Below are 25,883 nucleotides of genomic sequence, written 5' to 3'. Positions count from 1 at the left end.
CCTATAAAACCCTCTTTTTGAGTTTTTATGTACTAAAATACTTGTTTTCCTAGTTGGAAAGTCTAGTAGTTACTTATGTTTTATACTAACTCTTATTGTCATTGTTTAATTATGGTAAATTAAAAAAAAAGTAAAACATCTAAAGTAGTTAGTTGTGCACAATTTTAATAAAGATTAAAAAAATGATATAGACTATATCTTAAAATTTCCCTTAAATTAGTTCAGCTACAAATTTTGTATATAATTAGTTTAAATGACTTATTATTTTTAACTTTTTAGTATCCGGAAAAAATAATACAAAAAACAAAACTTATATATGATAATGATAAGTGATTTTTTGACAGATTAAAGGTATAATAATAAATATATTAATGAAGATCAAATTAATTTTGTCATTAGTTCTTTTTATGTTTCTGCTAAATGGAGCATTAGCTAAAGAAAAAATAAAGTATGATGAAAAGTTTTCAAAAATGTCTAATTTGGATAAAAACGATTATGCTTATTTTTACAATGAGGTAAGTTGTATTGTGTTTAGATTTAATAAGCTTACCATACAAAACTAAACTTTAAATTATAAAATTTAAAGACTTTGTTTGTTTTTTTGTAACCATTTTTCATGTTAGTTGATATTGTATCTTTATTATTTATTAATAAAAATAACTTAAAACTTCTTTGCTTACGTTAGGTAATCTTAAATTAAGATTACCCTCTTAAATAAAGTGTTTTTTTTTTATTATATTTTTGATCATGTTAAAAATCAATCTATAAATAAGCTCTATGTTTTTTTTTATATTTATGTAACAATTTATGACTAACCTTAAAAAGAAAATGTTTAAATAATTTCGAAATGTTAACTGTTCTTTTTAAATTAAAATGAAATTTGATTCAAGGTCCGACCGAACGTGAATACGAACCCAGGTGAAAGTTTTGGAGTTTTTGTTTTCAAAGATAATCTAAGTACTGATTTGAATGATCAAAACACACCTGAACCGACCAACGAGGAAAACAAAAGTGAAAACGACTCAACTTCATTGAAAGAAGCTAACATGATTATTTTGAAAGCCACAAAACTCGCCTCACAAGGAAAACGTCATAAAGCTAAAAAACTTTTTGAACACGTTTTATCGATGAGACCTGATTATGTGTTCGCACTCAACAGCTACGGAGAGTTTCTAGAAGGTAATATATGAGTTGTATGTTTAATTTCACAATCAATATTTGATTTAAAATTAAATTCGTTTTACAATGTATTAATTTTTTTTTAATTATTATAAATAATAATATTATAATCTATAAATAGATTTTTGTTTATTTATAGAGAATACTATTGTTTTCAGTTAGTTTTATATTTTTTACTTAACATTTTTTTATACGATTACGGAAAACAAGCTTCAATAAAAAAAATACCCAGGTCTCAGTTTAATGACCGCTTGTGGTCTGATGATCGAAATTGTAGGATCAAAATTTTATTTTGTTTCTATTTTAGGTCCTATTAAGAACGTTTCTATAAAACTTATATTTCAACTGTTAAAAAAAACATTTAATACAACTGTTAATAAGTTTCTTTGTAAAACTTTAAATGGGTTTAAAATTTAGCTAATTTTCTTCTAATAAAAGTAACATGGCAATAGAGTTTAATACTTAAAGTGATAAATGTCAAAAAATTTAAAGTATTATAGCACATAAACATACAGTGTTCTCCGGAAATATTTAAGTTGTTATCTTAGAAGTATATATTTATTTATTATTTATCAATAATAAAGTTCCAATAGAATAAGTTTAAAACTCACGTGAAAACGATACATATTTTCATGACGTGTTCTTTTTAACTAAACAATTAAGATTAGCGGTTATTTGTTTAAAACACTTTTATATCAGCCAGTAAAAAAATAACAAGATTCAAACAAAGCAAAAAACTTTCAGCTGATGACGTGGTAGAAGCGGACAGGCTCTACCAACGAGCCCTGACCCACCAACCCGATGACGTAACCGCCAAATCGAACAGAAAACGCGTAGCTACATTGGTTCAACAGGCCAACAAGAAAATTTTTGACGAAATTGACAGAAAACTGGTCGATCTTAACGGTAGCTTTTATCTAATTTTTACTATACGTAGTTTTTTTAAATGCTTAAAGTAGTAATACAAATAAACTTTTCCATAAATTACTAAGCTTCAACAGGAAAAATCCGGCCTGATAAAGTATTTATAAAGTAGTAAATATACTATACAAAATATTGTAAATTTTCTTGTAATGTAAATTTTTCTCAAATTTATTTAGTCTTTTATCATTTACTCAACAACATAACTTTTAGCGCGTCACAACTCCAACCCCGAAGCGTTGAAAGAACACATGGAGGAGTCTTTGTACCACCACATTCACCACACCGCCGCCTTGGAGGGCAACAAGCTGTCGTTGGAGGAGGTGAGGCGCGTCATCGATTATGACGTCACACTGGACGGGAGGAGCTTCAGGGAGCAGAACGAGGTGCTGGGACTGGCTGACGCGATGAGGTACGTAAACAATTACTTGGTGTCAAAGGAAAATATTACTCTGCGGGATGTCGAGGACGTTCATTTGAGGTTGCTGGGAAAACACGATCCGGTTGTTGCCGGCAAATTCAGAACATCGCAGGTTTTGACCATGTTCTGTTGCTTTAATTTATAACTATTCTATAAAAACAAAAATTGAAACTTTTTAATTTTAAAATAGTTTTTTTATAAGTACATAGTATTAAAACATTTTCTTTGTTATAGTGCAAGTTGGTTTAGATAATGTTTTGTATTAGTTTATTTTAATTTATAATCTTTTTAGAAAAAAAACAAAAATTAAGTAGTTTCCTTTTAAAAACAACACTTTTAAGTACTTGATCTCAAAGCAGATATCATAATTTTTTGTTATTGTACAGTACATTAAGAAAAAACAATTATTACCTAACAATAAAAATATTGACTTTAAGATTAATTTTATCACACAATATCCCAATATTTTATTAAAACCAAACCTTTATAGGTGTACCCTGTAAACTTTGCATATGTTTACAATAGTAAAGAAACAAACTTAATTTCTTAAAATATCAAGCAACAAAAATTACGAATTTTCTCCAACAGGTGTACCTGGGAAACTACGTGCCACCTAATCCGCAGCGCATGAACGAGCTCCTCCAACATTTCGAAGACTGGATCAACTCCGACTCCTTCCTCCACCTGCACCCTGTGGAACGGGCAGCATTGACCCATTTCCGCCTCACCCACGTTCACCCCTTCGAAGACGGCAACAAACGGACTTCCAGGATGATGATGAATGTCGTGTTGATGAGGAGCGGTTTCCCGCCCGTTATCATCAGGTAATAAGGTGTTTTGATATTTGTTTGTAGTTATTTGTTTTTCTATCGGATGATCTCCTTACTCTGATTGATGAGTTAAATTGGGTTGATCATATGGGTTTTCTGATTGTGGTGATATCTAAAATATATTTTAAGATATACTGTTGTGTGTTTACGTGTGTTTTTGTAAACCCACGCAAAGCTTAAAGGTAATCATAAGCCCTTATTTGATTCACAGAAACTTATTGTAACTGAGGACTTTTTTGATTAAGATTAATAAAAAATTGTTTTATAAAAAAAAAAAACTATCAAGTTTAAGATGAAACAGCTGTTCTTTCCGTTTATTTTTGTTTACATTTATTTCAAACCAAATAAACACAACTTATACTAAACAACAGGAACGAAGACAGACCGGAGTACCATCAGGCTTTGTGGGAGGCATTCAGGGGAGATTTCAGGACTTTCGTCAGGTTCATTGCGAAATGTGCGAGCAGAACCTTAGATGAGTATTTGCAAGTTGCAATGACGCATGAAGAACTTTAAATGTGTTTTTGCGTTAATAAAGTATTCAATCTTCATAATTTATAAAGTATATAACAGGGGTCGGCAAACTGCGGCCCGCGGGCCAAATGTGGCCCTCGAAGGTTAAATCTGCGGCCCGCGAGCACGTTGTTTTTTTAAATGGAATGCGGCCCGCGAAAGAAAATTTTGCGGCCCGCGAGCATGTAAATGTGGCCCGCTGAGCAAAAATATATTTTTAGTTAAATCTGTTTGATTAATTTAGTTTTAAGTTCCTGTATAACATTTTCAAACAATTTAAAAACTTTACTGATTTAGCTTAAAATGTGTAAAAGAATAGTTAGCATTTCACCAGGTTTTGTTTCTCAATTTCATATACTTTGTTCATACAACAGCAAATAAATTTATGAAAAAAGAGTGCTTTGAATTAGTAAGATAGTTATATTACACCTTTTTGGTAAAAACTAAATGCAAATGTTTTCCATTTTGTACAAAAGTAGAGCACAGTTATTAAGTAAAATGTCATTTCTTTACAGTTTAGTTATTTTTCACACGTTTTTTATACCTAACTTTTTGATACAGATGTTCTACTACTAAGTTTTGTATTCTAGTGTGCACAAAAAAATTAAAAATAACATAATAATAATAATATAATAATAAAAACAAAAATAATAACAATAGAAGAAGAATAAATAAGGTTAACTTTATTTTGGTTTTGACACTTTTGACTTTTTAGAAGTTTTCTTTGCATTTTAAATTAATTACTATGCACACCAATGAACAAAGATGCTCATATTTAAACCACTTTTCATTTAATACTTAATGAGATAAAACTAAGTTTGTTTTCTAACATTATTGTTTCTACATTTAATATCTAAGTGTGTACAGACACATTTAAAACAATATATATGACATAAATTAAAAAAGGTTTCTGTTAGGTATACTTTTTATTTTTCAAACGAAGTTTTTGAGAAAAATGAGTTAACTTTTATGCGTTGCATACTAACACAGTTGCTGTTTTTTTGGAACAACCTTTTTAATACAAACTAGATTGAAAAATGGTAATTTATTAAGTTTGTACTTTTTTAATCAAAATAGTTCAAATTCGACCAAAAAACAAATAGAAATTATCACACTTAGACTAAGACTATTTGAAGGCTTCAAATCTCAGACCAATTTAGTCATTTTTTTAGTTTTTGGATTGAATTGATTTTTGTATGCTAAAATATCAGGCTAGTTTCGGTCACTCGGACTGAATATTTTGCTTTAAAAAATGGTAAATTAAATTTATGATGAATGTTTTGTTCAATGCACAGTGTTGGTTTGAATTAAAACTTAATTTTTAATTTTAAGTCTTGCAGCTGGTATAATTTGAATTATTATTTGTAATAAATGATTACATATAAGTGTGAACAATTAGTGTTGCCAAAAAATTCCGGAAAACCTTGAAATTTGACATTTTATACTTAAAAAACCTGTAAAAGCCTTAAATTTGAAAATTATCGAAAAAACCTGGAATTTTAATTAATTTTTACATGTAAAGTAATTACATTTGATTTTCGATTTGAAATTTCGATTTGACACCAAAAATCTACCATATAAATGTTCCTAATTAAAAACACATTTAAAGTAGCAAAACAGTATCTTTGATATTTTAATATTATTTAAGACAGTTATTTTTAACTTTTAATTTAATTATATACTAAAAATAGAAGCAAAAAGTTGTGCTTTTTATATGTATTTACCTATTATTGTGCTTTGTATTGGAACTAGACCTAGAAATTCTTCTAAAATGTCAAAACTAGTAATACCACCTGTAATAAAAATTCTTAAATGAGCAATATTTGTCGTATCAGTTTTCACATCTTAACAGATTGATTTAAGTCCTAATTTGATTTAGTAGGCTTTATAATCTTCAGACATTTCTTAAACACGACTTCTTGTTGATATTGAAGAAACAAAAAAAAAATTTTACTAAGATAAACACAAACTATTCAAATAAGTTTTCAACTCTAAACGGTATATATTTTTTTTAAATAACTTTTGCTTGCCTTAACAGTTTTTTCTGATCACTCAGTAGTTACTGAAAATAATCATGTGCGTGGTTGAAACTGACTTAAGCGATTTGTTTGTGCTTTTGTTTATCTCAATAACTCCAAACTAACGTATTATAATTCTTATAGATCCTTTTATAATTCACATTTGCTCTTTTGAAATGCAATATTTTTATTGCAGATAAAGAATTGCTATAATGCTCAATAAAAAATAGGTTTTTCTAATTCATTAATAGCTTAATAAATTTCTATACATTTGTTAAAAATGATTAAAAACTTAATTGTTCATTCAAGCTGAATTATATTAACTTTTTTAGTTATATAATTAATTCACTGTTTATGAACTTCGGTAAAAACTTTATTTTAAACAGGGTTGTCAAATAAACAGGCCAGTTTAATTATTTTTAAATTCAGACTAGGTTAAAGCTGTTTAACAACTTTTATAAAACTTAGGTGTATCTGGAATTTTTATTTCAAAAACTTTGAATAAATCTTTGAATTTTCAAAATAGTTATTATGGCTGTAATGAAAATTACTATTTGTATTTTTTTTAATTTACATATTGTGCTTTTTTAAAATAATGATGTTTTATTAATGTATTTAATCTTGATTAAAAGAAAGTTTTTAGCTATTTTAACTTTTAATAAACTTAAAATATAATTTAAATTTTTACTTTTAAAGTGGCAACCGTGTAAATAACTAATTAGTTAGTTATAAGGTATTTTCTTAAAGTATTCCAGCATTAAAAAATTTTATTTAGCTTTTCTACAGTATAAATAAGTAATAATTTTATTCAATTAACTTACTACTGAATTTCTTAAAGAGTGCAAACCAATTAAGACGCAAAAACTTATTCAAAACTTAATATTTTTTTTATTTATGAAGAGGTCGTTCTTAATATAAAAAACATATAAATGAGACCCATTAATGTTTTTCAAGCTCGGTTTTTATAGAGAGTTAGGTTGTAAGTAAAATAATAAAAATATTTTATTAAGTTTAACTTACTCAGTGTTTAAAATGTACATACTGTATTAAGACTTAAGTATAACAAACAATTTAAATTCTATTCCAATAGATATTTATTTACTAGATAGGCATTCTATGTGTCGCTAAAAGTCATTTAAAGTAATATAATGAATAAAAGTAAAACTATCTCTGGTGTGACCAAAACTAAAGCCAAAAGACTACTCAAATATCAATAAAACTAAAACTGTGGCCCGCGAAGGTTTTGAAAACTTGAAATTTGGCCCGCGAACACCAAGTGCCTGCCGACCCCTGGTATATAACCTTGATGATAATTTAAAAACTTTTACATATAACATTTTGTTTACATATAACTTATTTCTTAGCATTTAAGAGTTATAATGATGCGCATTGAGTTACATTTTTGGATTGCTTTTAGCGTGAATAAAGTATACATTGTAAAAAAAAATAACGTTGTGGTTATTTTAGAGATTTTACGCACGATTTTATTGAATTTATACAATTTTTTTTTTATTTACAACGTTAGGTTTACAACGTTAGGTAAATTTTTGGCTGTAAAAAAGCTGTTAGTAGCCTGCTATATCAAATAAAACTTATAAAATTTAAAAGCAGAAGCTAGAAAAAAGTTTTAAATAGTTATAACTTTATACTTGTTTTGTTAAAAAGCTCTTTGGACTTAATAGTTTGACAACATACTGTCTACTTTAAATCATTTAGTAGCCTACCTGTATTAAAATTAAAATTTGAGACTACAATTTAGAAATAGTCTTTTGAGTTTGCTATAATTTTTCATAAAAAGTAATTTTCATGACATGATGTTTAAGCGTGTTACTAATAAATGTCCTTAAAAATACATTTCGTTTTTTAATTTAAATTCAACACCTTTTCATTTCAAAGTGCTTTTGATTAATGTTTTAGTGTTGTTTTAAAAAAGAATATCTTACTTTTTAAAACAAATAAATTTTAGAACTATTTTCGTATTATCAACAATGGTACTGTCAGCTGAAAAACCAAGGTGTTTCTGATTGGCTAAACTTTTCTTTTCTTTTTTTAAGTTTAAATAACAAAATAGTGGTTTTGTTTTAATTGTTTTATTTTAAGGTGAGGTGTCTAAGTGGTAATGGTTTAGGTTAAAATGTTGGCAAATAGGCAATTAGTCGGGAATAATGGGGTTATATGTGATGCTGTATTATTACTTTACTTAATTTGCATAAAATAATAAAAGAAAAATGCCCAACCTACAACTAGAATCGACTTGCAAAATAAGCGTCAATTTCGGTAATATATATTTACGCTTTTCAATTCAACTTGACTTGGTTTTGAACGGAATGTTATAGGTTGAATCCATAAAATGGACAATGGACACAAACAGGAACATGTTTTGAAAAATAGGGCCAATGAAACCAGTACTTTTATTGCTATATTAGTGTAATGTTAAAATAGTTAAGACATTTTAAGTCAAAAAACTTGTTTCTAGCATTAAAAACTCTTTTTATAACTTTGAAAGCTGAATAAGTACTGAATTAGTTTTAAAATATTTCATTGTAAAGTTTCTCTATCCACATAAATCTAATTAATGTATATAATAAATTGACTATATTCTTTTTCTTTTCCTTAGACACGGGAAAATACAGGAAACATATGTAAAGAAGTCTGCCACTTGAGTGTTTTATTTTTATACAGAAACTTTATAGTATATTAAATTTAAATTTTAAACAAATAGAAAAGTTTTAGTTAAATATAAAACTTAAAATAAACATTATAGAACCATGTTTAAAATATATAAACGGAAAAAGAACTGTTAATGAAACAATTCAAACATAAGTTTATTTGTTAAATGCATTATAGATATTATTGGTTTAAATCAGGGTTTCCCAAACTCATTTACTAAATCGCCCCCTTTTCGGTAATTTGAAAAAAAATCGCCCCCCCACGATTTTACAAAATAGTTTTTCTTTTGAGTACAAACTTTTGAGCTAAAAAAACTTGTGTTCAAAGTGTATTTTAGTCTGGTACTTCTTATGCACGCACTTTTGTGATCAAAGTAGTTTACAGGACTTGAGAAAATAATTTACAGTTATTTTCTTAGAAGCCCAGTAAAGTGTATTAAAATACTTAATTATTAAAAAGCCTTGTGTAATCTGTATCAATCCTGTTTAAATATGAAGTGTTTTGAAACTAATGAAACTTTTAGGTCGGTGGTGGACAACTTTTGTAATCAGCAATTCATATTTCCTAAAACTTCTTTTCTAGTTTCAACTCGTTAAAAAATGTAATTGCGGGCTGCATGATTTAAAAAAAATAACAAATAAGAAAATAAAAAAACTCGAACAAAATTGTAATAAAATGACTAAGTATTATTGTGATGTAGGAAATACTATTGTGAACTGAAAACGAAATGAAAGCATATTTCAAAATATTAAGTATCAAAAAACTAAATTTTATTTATTCTGCAAAAGTAGTTTTCGATTTACTTAGCGGGTCGAAATTCGACTGGATCTGCGACTTGATCTTAGCTGTACATTACCCATCTGAAATCTTAACTGAAACCTGACATAATAATAATATCTCATATAACAAATTTGGACATTTAGAAGTTAATACTAATTAACTTATTTAAACCGAACAAAATACTTAAATTATTTTATAAATAGGCATATTCTAAAATAACTATACCAGAGATTAAAAAACTATAAAAAATGAACAGTTTATTTTACAAAAAAATAAAATAAAAATCAAAATAAAATTTCTGATCTAGTTTAAGTAAGTTTGACCGACTGGTTGATTATCTCACATGAAAATTGGTTTTATCAACAGCTTCAGTAAATGTAGTAAATTTATTAATTTCAATGCAAAGATATATTGTAAGCAAGTTAGTTGTAAAGTTAAAAATTTAACTTTAAACAGTTTAAATTATTTGTTTCGTAGTAGAATACCATGAAATAGTATTCGACTTGGAATAATCTTTAGAAAACTAAACCTGAATTCTAACAATTTTTTTTCTTCATTTAAATTCAAAAAAAAAATGTTTTACAGTTAATTCTGTGAACAGAAAGTAATCAATCAAAAAAAACTTTTAACTAGGTTAAAATTTTGTTTTATAATTGTAGCAGTCTTCTTGATGGCTTACTTAATTCTGTTTAAAAAGTTTTTTTTTTCTAGCTATTAGCCTATAATAATTTATCAGAGGAAAAAAGTGAAAAAACAAAAGCTAGTGTTGAAGTATTAAAATAAATTAAGTGTATTCTAATTGCTTATATATATTGAATTAAGATAAAACAAAAAACAGTTGTATAATAGTTTTAAACTCCTTATATAATAATAAATTTTTTAACAATAATAAATCAAGTTAGAAAATAAAATTGGGTTTAAGAAACTTTTAAATGAAAAAGTAGAAGTCATTTTAAATAGAGATCTCAAATTTATACTCTTTTAAAACCAAAAAATTCTTTTTAAAAATAAAAACTTCAATGATTATCAAAATTTTACAATCAAATAATAGTTATATAGTGATATAAGTTATATACAGATTAAACAAGTAATAACAAAAACCTGTCAAATAAAGGTCTTTCAAACAAATATTTTAATCACTATGCTTTAAAATTTTTTAGTCTAATGTAAAACGACGAATATGAATTACAAAATTAATCAGGTCAAAATATAAGTATTAAAAACTTTAAAACATAAACCATTTAATAAATACAGTAGACTTCCGCTTGAATTGAAAAAAATCAAAAAGTGCAAACTCAAAAAATTATTACCATATTTTTTTTACAAAATGACAAATTTCAATATGTTATATGCAATAATGTTATGAATAAACAAGAAATCCACTAAAACAAAAAACTAGCTTTCATTAGAAAACTAGATCTATATAAGCAATTAAATATTATATATATTTTGGTTTATTAATATTTAGTTAGTAATAGACTTTACTTTAGTTAAATTTAGGAAAATATAAATTTGCACATTTTTTGGGTAAAAAGTGCGAACTCAAGAGGAAGTCTACCGTAATTAATATTTATTAGGCATTATGCAAACCTCTTGTAGAATAAATAGCTTAATAAAGTTGTTATTTTAAAAAGACTACTCAAGTACAATACAAACCAGGTTGAAAAAGAAATATTTCAAAAGATCAAATAAAATTAAAAAACTTTCATAAAATAAGGTCTGGGACTGAAGTCTAATATAATGTGAAGGATGAGGTTCATGACTGCTTGCAAGTTTTTCTAATCTGATTCTTAATCAGTAAAATAGAGCCTTAAATGACCTTCTTTATAAATATCTAGATTAGATCTTTTGCTCAAGATGTTGATAACTGAACTGAAAGCTTTTTCAACAACATAGCTAGAAGGAAAAGCTAGAAACAAAAATCTAAATTCCTCTCAAATGATTGGATATTTTTGCCTTTGTTTTTGTTGAGTCCAAAAGCTTTCATATCGTTCTTTGGAAGAATTTACTTTAAGTTCAAGGTCAGTTTGTAAGTCTGAGAAGGTTTCCTGGAAGTCGTTTACTTCAAAAGTATCTGCCTCGAAGGAATCCATATTTTTATCTATAGGGTAGCTTTTTTGTGTCAAATATAAATTTTATTACTTAATATGTTTAAATTGTTAAAAAATCCAGATTTTTTACAGGTTTTTTTTGCCTGAATTGTCAAATTCCAGGTTTTTCCAGGTTTCTTGATAAATTAGCAACCCTGTATAGTTTTATTTCTTAGTCTAACTTAGTGACTTTTCAAAAAACAACTGGAAATATCATGTGGTCATAGTTAATAATAAATAACATAGATTTTTACAAACCATTTATGATCCCAAATAACATATATGTCAGGTTATAAAATAGTGAGAGGGATTCCAATCGTCTATGACCTATGTAATTCTTAAATAAGGAAATATATGAATGAAAATATAGTATTTACTTAAAAGTAGGAGTCATAAGCACTTGTTTTTTTTTTTAATTTTTTATATAAATAAAATAAACTTTATTGTTTAAGTTTTACCTCAGGGTCAAAAATTTAATACCAAGCTAAAATTAGTAAAATAGCAAGAAAAAAAGTAAAAATCTTATGACAGCCCAAAATTTTAAAATCGCCCCCTTTTCGCCCCCATACTAGTAATCGCCCACCCTTTCGCCCCCTTACTAATTATCGCCCCCCAAATTACTAAAATCGCCCCCAGGGGGGCGATATCGCCCACTTTGGGAAACCCTGGTTTAAATTCTTATTGTTAGAAATATAAAAGAAACTCTTATTTATGAAATGTTTCATAACTAATACAAAATTAATAACAATGTTTAATCAAAATTAACTAGTTAAAGATTATAGAAGTTAGAATATGCTTATATTTTAATAGTTTTAAAAGCGGTTTTTAGTACATTTTAAGAATCGAACTCAAGCGGCTGATAAATTTCGTAATAAATAATGGTTAATTATAAAAATATTATATTTTTAATTTAACAAGTAGTTTTTCCTAAAAAAAACTACGGAAACAAGATTATTTTGAAATTTGAAAATTTTTGCTATTTATTTTATTTTTAATCGCGGTGGAAATATTAGTACATACTCTTTAAATAAAACGTATAGCTTAACTTTTTAATCTGATATTTATATAACTGAGAAACATAACTTATAAATTAGTGCAGTAAAAATCTAAACTAATATTCTTAAGCCATTAGATTACTTCATAACTAATTGAGATTAAATATAAAGTGCTGTAAAACAATAAGGTATAAAGTAAGTCTTTTTTCAACAGAAATATAATTACTTTTTTAACTGAATACTACTAAATAGTATATATGGTTTTAACCTTTTAGTTGTAGTAGCAGTTTAAAAAACATCAAAAAAATAAAGCACAGAAGCACTAAAAAATTTAGTTTAAAGCTTTTAAAGATTTAATAGGCTTCTAAATACATCCATCTTTTGATTGTCTGAACCATATCTAAACTATTTGTTTTCAAATTTAAGTATTTAAACTATTTTCTTTTAAAAACATAAAGTACAAATCTAAATTTAATACAATAATTAACTATTGAGATAAAATAAAATTTAACTTATTTTTAGCTTTATAATATTACAAAATAATGTATCAATAAGTACGAGACTTTCTGAATTAAAAAAAAAAAACAATTATTTGTTGTAAATCATACATTCTATTTTTGTATGCATATATAACATTTAACAAGTTATAGCCAAACTATTAACCAACTAGATATATTTTTGTTAATTATATAAACTAATAGTTGTTGCGTTAAACAGTTTAAACTTTTCATCTTAGTAAGGCAAAACGTAAAAACTTTATAAATTTTTATTAAGCTTTTTAATCATTTTAATAGTGTAGTCACATGAACGAAACAAATCAGTCACAAAGTCAAAATACTTTTAAACACAAGATAAAACAAATAACGTAGAAAGTAGAAAGCAATAAAGTAGAAAACAATTTTATTTATTATTATTATTAGAATTTTAATTAATTTATTTATTTTTATTTTGTTGTTTACAAGTTATTAAAAAAACCACGATACTATTTATAAAAAAAATATTTAAATTTTAATAGCTTATGGGTTTTAAAAATTATAAAATTCAGTAATCTAAAACTTTTCTTAGAAAATTTAACTAAATTTGTTTTAGTTAAAACTTTTTAAAGTATGCCATTTAAAAAAATCATCCTAAATTTCGCAAAAAATTTTAACAGAATATTAAAAGAAAAATTAATCAACAAACGTCTTAACTGAAATGTTTTGCTCAGCCGAATGTTTCAACATTTTGTAAAGCATATAAAAATGTTACAAAACTAAAGTACACTGTTAAAAGAAAATTTTTAAAAGCGAAAAAATACAAATTAAAGAAATAAATAAAAACAAATTTTCTATATAACAACATTATTAAAACTTGTAAAAAACACCACTCTAACTCTTTAAATGTTGAGTAACTTTTGGCACACCCAAATAATTAAGAACCGCTGCTCAATCTTTATTGTTAAAACTTTGTAAAACTATTTAAGTAAAAAATTTTTCAAAATAGACTTATTTTTTTTCATAATTTTATTAATAAAAACAAATTGGAGCTGACTCAATGTATCTCATTATACTTTGTAATTAAAAAAAAAAAATAACGAGATATCTTATAAATATATCCGTTAAATGACTTCCGACTAAAAAGTTGCCTACCTTGGTATAAATTTTAAAATAACAATATCAACCACTTTTAATCTTAAAAAGTTGTTCACAAAGATTTTCTAAAAGTTTTATAAGTTCTTCCAACTAAAAAAAGAGTCTTTTAAGGAGAATAAATAACAGTTTAAAAATATTCTATTTTAAGTTTAACAGTTTAATTTTTGTTATTAACGAGTTTAAACTTTCTCATAAAAACTGTCTCCATTTTTGTGGTGGTAAACACATTGTCTTCTAAAAATTTTCTCAAAGATTTTTCTTGTTTACTTATACAGTTATAACAGGTATCATACGTTTTAATAGGTACTTGCACGTCACAGTATTGCACTTTTCTATCTATCATGCAGTTCTTCATGTTTGTATTTGTCTTCAGTTCGTCGGTGCAGTACTCCTGACATATCTCGCACATGCTTTGGCAGTCGCTCTGCTTGGCTTGGTGTTCTGAAAAAAATAAAAAATAAAAATATTTGTGTAATTGTAAATAAATAAAGTAAATAAATAATTTTAATGTTCTAAAGCTGACTGGAATTTTGTAGAATGAGTTATAATATGAAAAAAAAAATTGATAAGTACATTATTTTAAATAGTTATATATTCATTTATATGGAGGTTTATACATATAAAAACTTTTAAAAATAGTGTATATTGTTGTTAAGTACTTTATTTTAGTTATTTATGCCTCGTTATTTACGAGAAAAAAAGTCATAAAGTTGCTTATCTTAACTATGTGTTCTGAAATTTTGATAAAAAAAAAACTTAAAATAGTAGTTTATGTACTTCAAATTTTAGTAGATACATTTTTAAGTTCTATACTACTATTATTTTTACAATTTTTATTTTAGTTTCGAAGTTGAAATATACATTGTTTTGAGCTTTTATATTTAAACATACTTATGTATAAAGTTTTAATTGAAATCTGTTTAAGATTTTGTCTTTCTTTAAAATTTCAATTTTAATTTATTAACTTCCTCGCTTACAAAACTAATGTCAGAAGTGTCTGGAAAAAATGTTTAAATTTTTTTTATGTAAAGATTGATTGGTTTGTTTTTAAAGCAGTTTTTTAACCAGTAGTCAGCAAACTAACTAAATTGCAAGCATTTGAATTTTTGCAAGCGGTTGTTAGGTATCAATAGAAAAGTAAAAAAAAAAGTATTTTAATTACTCATCTGACATCTACTTAATGTAAAAGTCTGTGTACTGAAAGGTTTTTTTAAACATTTTTTCAAATTATCACCTCGATAGATACTTATAAAATCTTTTTTTTTAAAGTCAACTCCGAAAAGCAACTAATAAATGTTCGCCAAGTAAACTTGTATTAACTAGAACAGTCACTTGTCTAAACTACACATTATTCACTCAGCATTATGCGAACAAACTTGGTAACTTGAAATCACTGTTTGCGACCGTCTTTTGGCATAAAGATTTTTATAATGATATCTTTTTTACTTAACTCATCTTATGTTCTATTCGTAGTCTAAAAAACAGTTTTTAATAATAACTAACCGATAGCGCACGCCACATTTGTGCAAGCGTCTTTTGGGTAAACCTGGATGAGAAAGGTGCACTCCTGTCTGCACCAAAAATCAATCGGGTTCAAATCTGCATGAAGTTTGAAACTTGATGCTGCTGCGGCCAACAAGAAAACAACAAATATCTTCATTGTTTGTATTTACTGTCTAAAATAATTTTCAATTATATTTATTAGTTGTTAGCGTTATTGATTTTTATAGTCTGAAACAACTATGAATTGGTAGGTTTTAGTAACAGCAGCGGTACAACAACTCAATAAAGTCATACGAGCAGGTATATATATATATATATATATATATATATATATATATATATATATATTTAACTTGTGTTTGACACTAATAACTCAAACAAGATTTTAGGTGTTGTTTATCATTAATAAATTATATATTAACAAAATTTTCAAAGTTTAAAGGATCTAATGGGCTCTAATTAAACGGTTAATTAATAAGAATCGTTTACCGTTGTTTTCGTCATGACTTTATTAGTATAGATTATATGAAATCAAAAACAATTTCCACATAATAACTTTTTATTCATTTAAAAGTTTTGTGATTACAAAAAAAAAAAAAAACTGCATTTACTCATGAAGTTTTTCTTTATTATATATTTACTTTTTTTCTAATAAACAGTCTTTAATTAAACTCGTTGTTTTTTCTAAAGCATTGAGGCCTCAAACAAAAAAAAAACCCTTTAAAGTTGAGGATAAAAAAAGTTGTGGTCAATATTTTTTTTATAAGAAACTTTTTATAAAAGTGACTATATAGAACAGTTGACACATAAAGACACATTCAACTCTTTATTTCAGAATCATTTTAATTATCTAAATATAAAACATTGAACCCCTTAAGTCATGTTGTTATTAAACTTTTTACTAGCTCCCCTAAAACACAACCATGTAGTTGTTACAAACGATTAGATAAAATATTGTGAACGAAAGTCCACAACTCGCTTATTTATATGCGCTTGAACTTCCTGTTTACGCTTGAGTGATGTTGCCTTGATGTTGACACAAAGTTGATCCGACATTCCACCGAGTCAACACTTTTGAGGGTGACTGACCAAGTGTGAAGTGACAACAAATAAAACACGTTTCTATATGTGCGTGTGTGGGATTCGAGTGAAAGACAAAGGAATTTCAACTTTCTTCGAACCAGACAGTCGAAGAATTTTCTCACCAGTTTGTATGTGTTGAGAGATTTTCTCTTAAATTTTCTTTGGCAAATTCATTTTTTTAAGCGGAAACTTGTGATTTTTTGCTTTTTAAGGTCTAGTAAAGTTTGTTTGCCTTGATAAAAGTTCAGACGGTAACGGTCTATGTGTAAAATCACAACAAATAAAACTTTTGCCGTGTTTAGGGTTCAAACCAGAAGTAAAGTAATTTAAACTTCCTTTTGAAAGACTTAAGAAAATTTTTCTCAAACACGGCTTTTGATGTGTGTGGGACTCGAAAAAGAATTAAATATATTTAAGCTCCCGTCAAACCAGACAGTCAAAATGTTTTCTCACGAGTTGGCACGTGTTGAAAGAATTTCAACCCAAAACTTTTCAGTTTTATATTTGTTGAAAGAATTTCTTTTGAAGTTTGTTAGTCAAAAACAAGCCGGATACTCACTACTCTTAACATATCAAGAGCTAGTAAATTTTAACTAACAAATTAGTCAACTCATTTTCTTGTCTAGGCAATAGTTCAGACAAAAAGTAGATTCACAACAAATAGAAATATTCGATGGTGGCGAGTTCAAAGAAAAGCAACGGAATTTAAATTTCCTATGACGCACATTAGAAATATTTTCACATCAGTTTTTAGGCTTTAAAAGAATTCAACCATATATTTTTTCAAATAATATTTTAAAGAAATAGACATTGCAAATCTATAGTTTATTAGACGCCGTTTCGACTTTTCATCAGTCATTGTCAATAAAAAAGTCTGAGCGAAATAACTAAAAATTAGTGTTAAACAACTAAATACACAAGAAATATTAAGTAGATATATTAAACCTATAATATACAGTAAAATTACAGGTTACATAAATATTTATAATTGTTAAAAAAAATAGGAATATATATAATTAATCAAAGTTTCTTAGTGTGTGGCTAATACCTGGTTTAGTTAACTGTTTGTTTAAAACTAGAGTATAACTTTTAACTAAAATAGTTTCGATGATCCGGGTCACGAGTTTATTTTTACGATCTTTAAAAATACCAAAGTTGTTAACAGTTATTATTTCATTTTTACAAATATTACAATTACTAATGTGATCAGATGTTATCGTCAGAGCCAATTTTTTGAGAACGGAAATATTTAATTCTTGTTTGTACTTGTCAGCTTCTGACATATTTCTACAAAACAACATACAAACAAATTTTGTCGGCTTTCATAAACATTTAACAACAATTTCCAAATACTTTAAATGAGCTTTATATACCTTGAAATAGATAACATATGTATATTTATGTGAATTAAAACACTTTCAGGCTTTTAAGGTCTTTGTAAGTTATTAACACTAGAAGTCTTACTTAATATTAAAAAATTAGTTTGTAGGAATTACATTATATTAAAATAAATTAAAACGTGTTTTTCTCAAATCACAGTTGTTAATATTTTGTTTTGTCTTTTCAAATAAAAGAGATAAATGTTTTTCTAAAATATACTGATCAAAAACCAAATACTACGTTTCATATATACAATAAATATGAATTAGTATAAACAATATCTTTATAAACACAATACATAGCATAAAATCATTAAAATATTTTTGTTTCTTACTAAGAAACTTATGGTGAATTTAATTTATTAGTGCTGATTTCGTTAACTAAAAAAAATCAAAACACTTAAACATAGTTTATTAGCCAATATATACTTAAAGTGATTGATTTAAGCGTAAAAAATAAACATATTCTTTTAAAACTCTGACACTTAATAGACATAAAACAAACGACATACAAATTACGAAATATAATACGCTTTTCTATAAACTATCTAGTTCTTTATGATAGTATTAAAGTAATACAATTAAAGGTTTATGTTTTTTAAAGCAAAGAACTTGTTGCAAAAACTTACAGTTAGTATCTTAATTTACTTATTGTTGTATCTTATTGTTGCTTATTTTGTCACATTGTTAACTGATATGTGTTTTTTGTAGGTACTTAAGTTATTTTGAAAAACTGCAGCACGCGACAACTTTTTCATTGGAAACTGGCCCGCTATTATATATGCTGCCGACCCTAGTTTAGATAACTATAAGCTATATTAAAAACTTGACCTGCTACATTGTAACAAAAATAAGTTTTTACTACTGTTTGTGTTTTAAACCCAAAAAGAATAGATCAATCTTTCATAAACTAATTTATAACACCTTAACATATATAAAATAATGTTATTTAAATTTTTTAAACGTTATATGTAAACAAGCAAGAACTTAATTTATTGTATACATAGGTACAAAACTGTATACCTTAATCTAATATTAACTTTTATAGTTTCTACGATTAAACTTTTAGTGTCGTTATGAAATTGTTTTAGATATACTTCCAATTTACATTACATACAGTGTTTTTCGAGTTTGACTAGACTAGTATGTTAAATTTCAATTTCAAACGACTACCGCTTTATAAAACTTGTTAGTTTTCTATAACTTTTTTGCTTATCTAAATTTTATTAGTTCCGAATGTGGTTTGATTGTTAACTATTAAACCTGAAATTATCGTGTTAAAGTTGTTATTTTTATTAGTTTTATCAATTTACATGAGTATTCATTTTTTTACATATTTATCGTTTATAAAGGTTTTTCTCTGACACTACTGTTTAATTATATAGATAGTTGTAGGAACTTACACTTATAGACAAATTTATTAAAAAATATGCATTTTAGAAAGAGTTTTATGCAACAACTCAAATTTGTTATAAATATATTTAATTAGCGACAGTTCTAAAGTTAAGTAATATTTAGTAGACTGAAAGTAAGAAACGTTGTTTCAAGTTATATGTACTGACATGCTAGAAATAGACTTCGTGTAATTTGACAAAAAATACTTGTTTTTTAGTGTTTAGGAGTCAAAATTTTGAAATAATAAAAAAAATTACAAAAAAAAATAATGAAAAAAGAATTTTTCAAAAAAGATGTGTTGTTTGCAAATGTTGAAATGGTTTCACGAATTGTAAATTCACATCAAAAAGACACGTTTTATGATGCGTGTCGGACTCATTCAATGACATTCAAAGAATTTTAAAACATTTTGAATTTATTAAAAGAAATTTCTTTTCAACTTATAAGTCAAATTTAAAGTAGAAACTTATGACTCTTTACCTTTCAAGGTCTGTTAGTTTCCTACTAACAAAAGTCAAACAATTATTTTTTGCCTGGGTAATAATTTAGAGACTTTTAGACCAAAAGTAAAGTAACAACAAATTAATTTTTTTTTTGACGTGTATGTGTTAGAAGTTCATTATGACGTAAGTTATTAAAGCAGATTTAAATTTCTCAAAACAAACATTTAAAGAAATTTCTCATCTTTTAGAACTAGTAACAAAAGTTGGTTTAATTAGACATTTTAGAATTAAACTTAAGTTTTGTAATGAAAACTAACAATTCTAATTACTAGTATATAGTTAACATAGACTTGACTTTCTTTCAGATGAAAAGTTGTACTTGTGAAATTTTATACAATATTGTACGTGGGTTTTTGCTTTTAGAATTTTTGTACTCTGATTGAAAATATGATTTAAATAGTGTTAGTTTTTCAAATAGATTATTATATAACTATACATAGTTTTTTTTTACTTTTACTAAATTTCATTAATTTAATAAGTTAGTTATCTCTCGATGAACTATACTTGAGATGTTTAAAGTATTACTATTAAGAAAGATAAGTCAACCAAAAGCTTCAATTTTTAAGGTATTTTATCAGAAAACTATAATAAACTTATTTTAAGTTTGCTGTTTTAAATTACCGCTAAATGTCGCCGTGTTACTAATTTTTTTTCAATTGTTTTTGTTTCTAAACAAGCTTAACATTTTTGGGATATTGTTCGTTTTTGATTTTTTTTTTAGCTTTAGTCTTACATAATCAAGAGTTTTTTATAAGAAAACCTAAGTTCACTAATGAATAACTTTTTCGATTATCTTTCATAAAAAACAAAATTCTACTTTTTCTAATGCTAGACAAAATTAAAAAATTTTTTAGACCTCTTTGAGGGTCTTAAATTGCGTAGTATTTTAAATTAAATATTTATAATATATCTTAGTATTTAAAAAAACGATTACTTTTCTTGAATGAAAGTTCAGATTAAAAAAATACTTTAACAAGAATAATTTTATTAAAGACTAAAATTGATATAATCAAAAATGCCAACACCTAAAAAAACAAATCTAGTCTACTCAGAAACGAAGATACCGACTATTAAAGTTAGTTCAGAAAAAAATACTTTAAAAAATTATCAAAAGAAATAATAAATATTAGACATATTCTATGTCGTTTACGATAAGCTAAAAAACTCAAAATGTCCCACTTTTACTTTGGGTTTAGCACTGACCCAATAAACCTGAGTTTAATTGAGCTCAATCATTTAGCTAGTAAATTTTATAAAAATATACTTTGAGGACAAAAAGAAAAATTTGTAGTGTATGAAAATTTTTGAATGAAGGAAAATTTCCCAAGTTCCCTTTTTTTTGATTGATTGTAATTTGGTAAATTTTGTATAATTTAAAAAGTTTGATTTAAGCAGATTGATATGAAGAAAAAAGTTTTTATAAAGAAAAAAATTAAAACTATAATATATTGACTTAGAATTAATATCAAAAGTATAATTTAAGTATACTGTTTAAACATCAAAATTTGTACTAGAAAAAAAAAACTTAATTTAAAAAAAGTTTTTTAAAGTTTATAAAATTTTTAAAATAAATACTACTTAATATAGTCTTTAAAAAATTCTATCGATTAAGTTAGACAAGATCGGTTTAGGAATGATCAGGTTAGAAATCAACGGGTTAGTAAAGATCGGGTAAGAAACCATTCGGTTAGAAAAAATAAGGTTAGAAGTGATCGGTTAAATGATCGAATTAGAAATGATCAGGTTAAACATGATCTGGTTAGAAACTATTTGGTTAGAAATGATCGGGTCAGATATGACTGACTTAAAAATGATCAGTTAAGAGATGATTGCAAGTTAGAAATGATCAGGTTAGAAAGAATCAGAGTAGAAATTATCGGTTTAGAAATAATCGCAAGTTAAAAATGATCAGCTCCCATTTACTTTTTGTTTGAATTAAAATCGGTTTTGTAGTTTCAAGATTTACAAGTTTTATTAAAGATTTAAATCCGTAAAACTCTATTTAAATATTGAGAAAATAAATTTGTAATTGTTATTGACAAATTTCTTAACAATAAACAGTTGTGTTTGCAACAACTTAGAAAAATTAAAACCAAAATCATTTGTTAATCAATTACAATGTAAAAGACTATTGAATATATCCATAAATATAAAACTTTTTAACTCGTATTTTGTATGTTACGTCATTAACTAATTGAGAATGCCGTATTGAAAAAAGTTTTCAAAAGGTATTAACTTTCTCTTTTATTTCAGTTAAATTTTCTCGGTGGTTATAGAAATTATAAATTGATTTTTCATGTTTTTATTTTTAGTAGAATAGTTTAGTATAAACTAATGCGGTTTTAATTTTTGTATAACTTTAAAACATTGTTGTTTTAACAAAAAAAAACTATATTTGTTGCTTATTATATTTTAAATATAAGATATCAATTTTTCATAAGAAAACAAATTTACTACATTTATATAAAAATAAAAAAAAAACTTTTTACTTGTTGTTCATAAACTGTTCAGAAATCTTAAAATGAAGCTCACAAAGTTCTTCAGACAATCTTCGTGTCGTTCGTAAATCTTTTATTACCAAAAAAATAGTTTGATTTAAGCAGATTGGTATAAGAAGAAGTGAAAATAGAGAAAAAACTTGAGTAATTTAATTAGTTGAAACAAAAAAAGTTTTAAAAATATAATTAAAGTAGAACTATATAAACACAAAATTTTGTCTGAGCAAAAGTTAGCTTAAATGTAAATATTAGTACAATTTTGCAAATTTCACTTTATTTTAAACGTAAATCCTGATTAAAAATCTAAAATAACAAATTTCTACTGATGGAGTTAGATATAAACGTTTAAAATTGATCGGGTTAAAAGTAATCGGGTTAGAAGTGATCGGGCTAGAAATTATTGGGTTAGAAATGATCGGGTTAGAAATTATTGGGTTAGAAAAGATCGGATTAGAGATGATACGGTTTTAGAAGTGATCGGGTTAGAAATGATCGCAGGTTCGAATTGATCAGCTTCCATACAAAAAAGAACAAAGGAGCCAAATAAGAGTCTCGTGGTATTCGCTCAGACACAAATTTACACATGTACGCTCAGACACGACATTATTTATAATAGTTCATGTCAATAAAGAGAGGCTGCTTATGGGCAATAGGCAATAGGGTGTAGTAACATATAAATAATATATAAAACAAAACGAAAAATTAGATGAATCAAAAACCACAAGGATACATGATGACTAAATTTTACATTTTTAAAAATCGAAATTAACTTTTTTGAACAAACAATGTTGATTTAAAAATTAGGAAAGTTGTTTTAAAAAAGCTTAGAGTAATGTTTTTGTTTTAAAATATCCCCTGTTTATACAAAGGCTTTGAAGTTACGAAATAAAACGTTGATTTCATTACAAGTTGATTTGCTTCGATCTTTCAAATAGCTTTAATTTTTAACATCGAACCTTTTATATTATAACATTTAAATTTTAATAATGAAATTTTATGGTTAACAGTATTAAATGTTTTAATCAAATTCTAAAATACAAAGAAACTTATTAACTTTTTTTCACCAGCCTCAATTTGTTCATCAACAATCTGATTCACAGCTAGTTCATTCGTACTTTTCTCCTTAAAGCCATAATCATGTAGTACATCATTAAACAAAAAGTTTTTTTTTTTATTTTATTAAAACTTATCACTCACAAAATTTTGAAATTTACCATAAAAGAGAAAATTACGCAAAGTGTACGAAATTAAATGACTTAAAAATAAGAAACTGAATATATTTTTAAAGATTATTGAGAGTTTTATTAATAAACCAGTTAAAAGGAAGAAAAATATAGTTTATAAATCAAATAAGTTTGTTTATAATCAAAAATAAAATTTTGTTGCGAGTATCTATTAAAAGTTTAAAGAATTTAAGTATTATAGATTACAAAATAAATAATAAATTTCTTAAATGTGTTATTTTTTTGCAACTTTATTTTCATTTTAACTTTAATGCTAGGTGTTTTTTTTCTAGAGATTAAAAAGAACAAGTTAGAACACTCAGAATTTTCGGATAAAAGTTACAAGTTTTTTGTTTAACTGATTCCCTTTAAACTAAAATTACAGTAACCTAACTAAACTCATGATAAAATCAAATAATAATTGCAGACTTAAAGTAACTTATGAAATAGGATTTTAAATTACTTACAAAACGTTTTACCTAAACTATAGTAAATATAATTCTGAATATTTCCATTTGTTACAAAAAAACAACACAAATTTAAGTTTATCAAGGTGCTATCTAAAACTATCACAAATGTTTTTTATACAACTTTAGTCATCAGGGTTTAATTTAAATCATACTCATATGAATAATTTATTATTTTGGTTTTGCTAAAAGAGTGTTAACCATGATTTTAGTAATTGAACTTTTTTCTTAATTAAAAAACATCAAAACTTAAATATTACTTACATTTAGAAGCCTATTTTTAATAATGTAACTGACTTTTATAGTTTTTAAACAATTACTTGGTAAAATAAAAAAGAAATCAGTAAGTAATAAACCTATTGTCATTTAAGAAATAAATTATAAATTTTAAATAGCTTCTAAGTTTTGGTTTATGTTTAATTTGGCTAGTCATGACAAATAAATCCCTAAAATGATATAAAGTTTTGAATGAAGTGTTAGAATACTTAAATAGAAATGTAAGAAAAGTACTTAACATTTCTGTTTAAGTTCTGTATAAAAAAAAAGTTATACATGTTTTATAACTTTTTAAATATAATATAAACTATCAAAAAGTATTTATTTAATTACTCAAACAATCTATTTAAACTACATCTTTGCATAGATTGGAATAAACAGTTTGAAGTAACAATTTTACTTAACAAGACTATTTAAAGTTTTTGCAAATAAATAGCTCTTAAAATCTAAATTTTATGTATACAATAAAATGAAACTTTAAACGAAAAGAAAAACCTTATAATTGCAGCCGACCCGCAAAGTAATCGTCGACTTTGGAAAATTTATTTTCCGCTATTCTTTTAATAGGCCGTGGTTGACAATGGTATTTTAAAAGTTAATTCATAAAATAATTATAAACAGGAAAATGTTTTGAAAAAAAAACAGTTAAAAATACAGTACTTTTATTGCTATACTTGAGCAATGTCATAATAGCTATATGATTTTTGGTCAACAATTATCATTATAGATTATTTTACAATCTTGAAAGCTTGAAAATTATTGCTTACAAATAAACACATTGCTTTTACTTTTTTACTTTGTAAAATGTTGTGTCCACATTTATCTAGTTAATAATAACAAAAAAAAAATACCATACAAAGTTTTTTACCTTAGACATAAGTCCACATGTCTGCCATTTGAGTTTTAATTTTTTAGCTAAAAAATTAGTTTTCAATTAAATTTCAACTTCAGTAAATAGAAAAAGTTTTAAGTGAAGATAAAGCTTAAAAAAATATAATAGAACCATTTTTGATAAACATAAACCAAAATATAACTAGTGCAAAATATTGTATATAAAATAAATATTTTTTGTAACTGAATACAAACACTTTTAATTGAGATATTTCATGAGTTATAAAAAAAATTAAAAAAAATACCCCATAATTACTAGTGAAGCAGCAATTTACTTTAACTCGATTTTAAAACAGGTATTTAAGTACTGTTCAAAAACCGAACCCAGTCGGCATATAACTGTCGTAGGAAATTAGTTCTTTAACGTTAAATATATTAATATTAAAATAATAAAAAATATTTAATAGTTTTTGTTTACTAGAGTGTTCCAGCTTTTTAAAAAACCGTTTTTAAGCTATTAAAAAACTGCAGAGCCAGAAACATTTAAAAGTCTGAATACTTTTATTATGTATTGTTTTTTATCGCGGTCGATATAGTAGTATGGTTTCAGTAAAACGTATGATTGAAATTTTGTAGTCTGTTATTCATAGTAAAATTAATTGATTATAAAACTGTTA

General features: G+C 25.5%; 1 protein-coding gene across 1 annotated transcript; it reads left to right on the top strand.

Moving 5' to 3' along the window:
- Positions 1-470: 470 nt before the first annotated feature.
- On the top strand, positions 471-3,867 carry LOC145834833 (protein adenylyltransferase FICD-like). The gene is made up of 6 exons (XM_082942350.1): positions 471-515; positions 891-1,179; positions 1,924-2,085; positions 2,314-2,633; positions 3,110-3,345; positions 3,723-3,867. Exons 1-6 carry the CDS (start codon positions 471-473, stop codon positions 3,865-3,867), a joined length of 1,197 nt encoding a protein of 398 aa, XP_082798476.1.
- The last annotated feature ends 22,016 nt before the right edge of the window (positions 3,868-25,883 follow it).

This window comes from Thalia democratica, chromosome 1, assembly GCF_965202585.1.
Source record: "Thalia democratica chromosome 1, ktThaDemo2.hap1.1, whole genome shotgun sequence".
Taxonomy (NCBI): Eukaryota; Metazoa; Chordata; class Thaliacea; order Salpida; family Salpidae; genus Thalia; species Thalia democratica.
The sequence above is the reverse complement of the archived record's forward strand: the minus strand, read 5'-3'. Positions and strand labels throughout refer to the sequence as shown.

What these genes read in the sequence shown, in the direction of transcription:
- LOC145834833 (XM_082942350.1), top strand. Translation starts at nt 471, where the DNA reads ATGTCTAATTTGGATAAAAACGATTATGCTTATTTTTACAATGAG. An exon ending in CTACGGAGAGTTTCTAGAAG is followed by an intron (nt 1,180 to 1,923) that starts GTAATATATGAG and finishes AAAAACTTTCAG; the next exon opens with CTGATGACGTGGTAGAAGCG. An exon ending in AAAACTGGTCGATCTTAACG is followed by an intron (nt 2,086 to 2,313) that starts GTAGCTTTTATC and finishes CATAACTTTTAG; the next exon opens with CGCGTCACAACTCCAACCCC.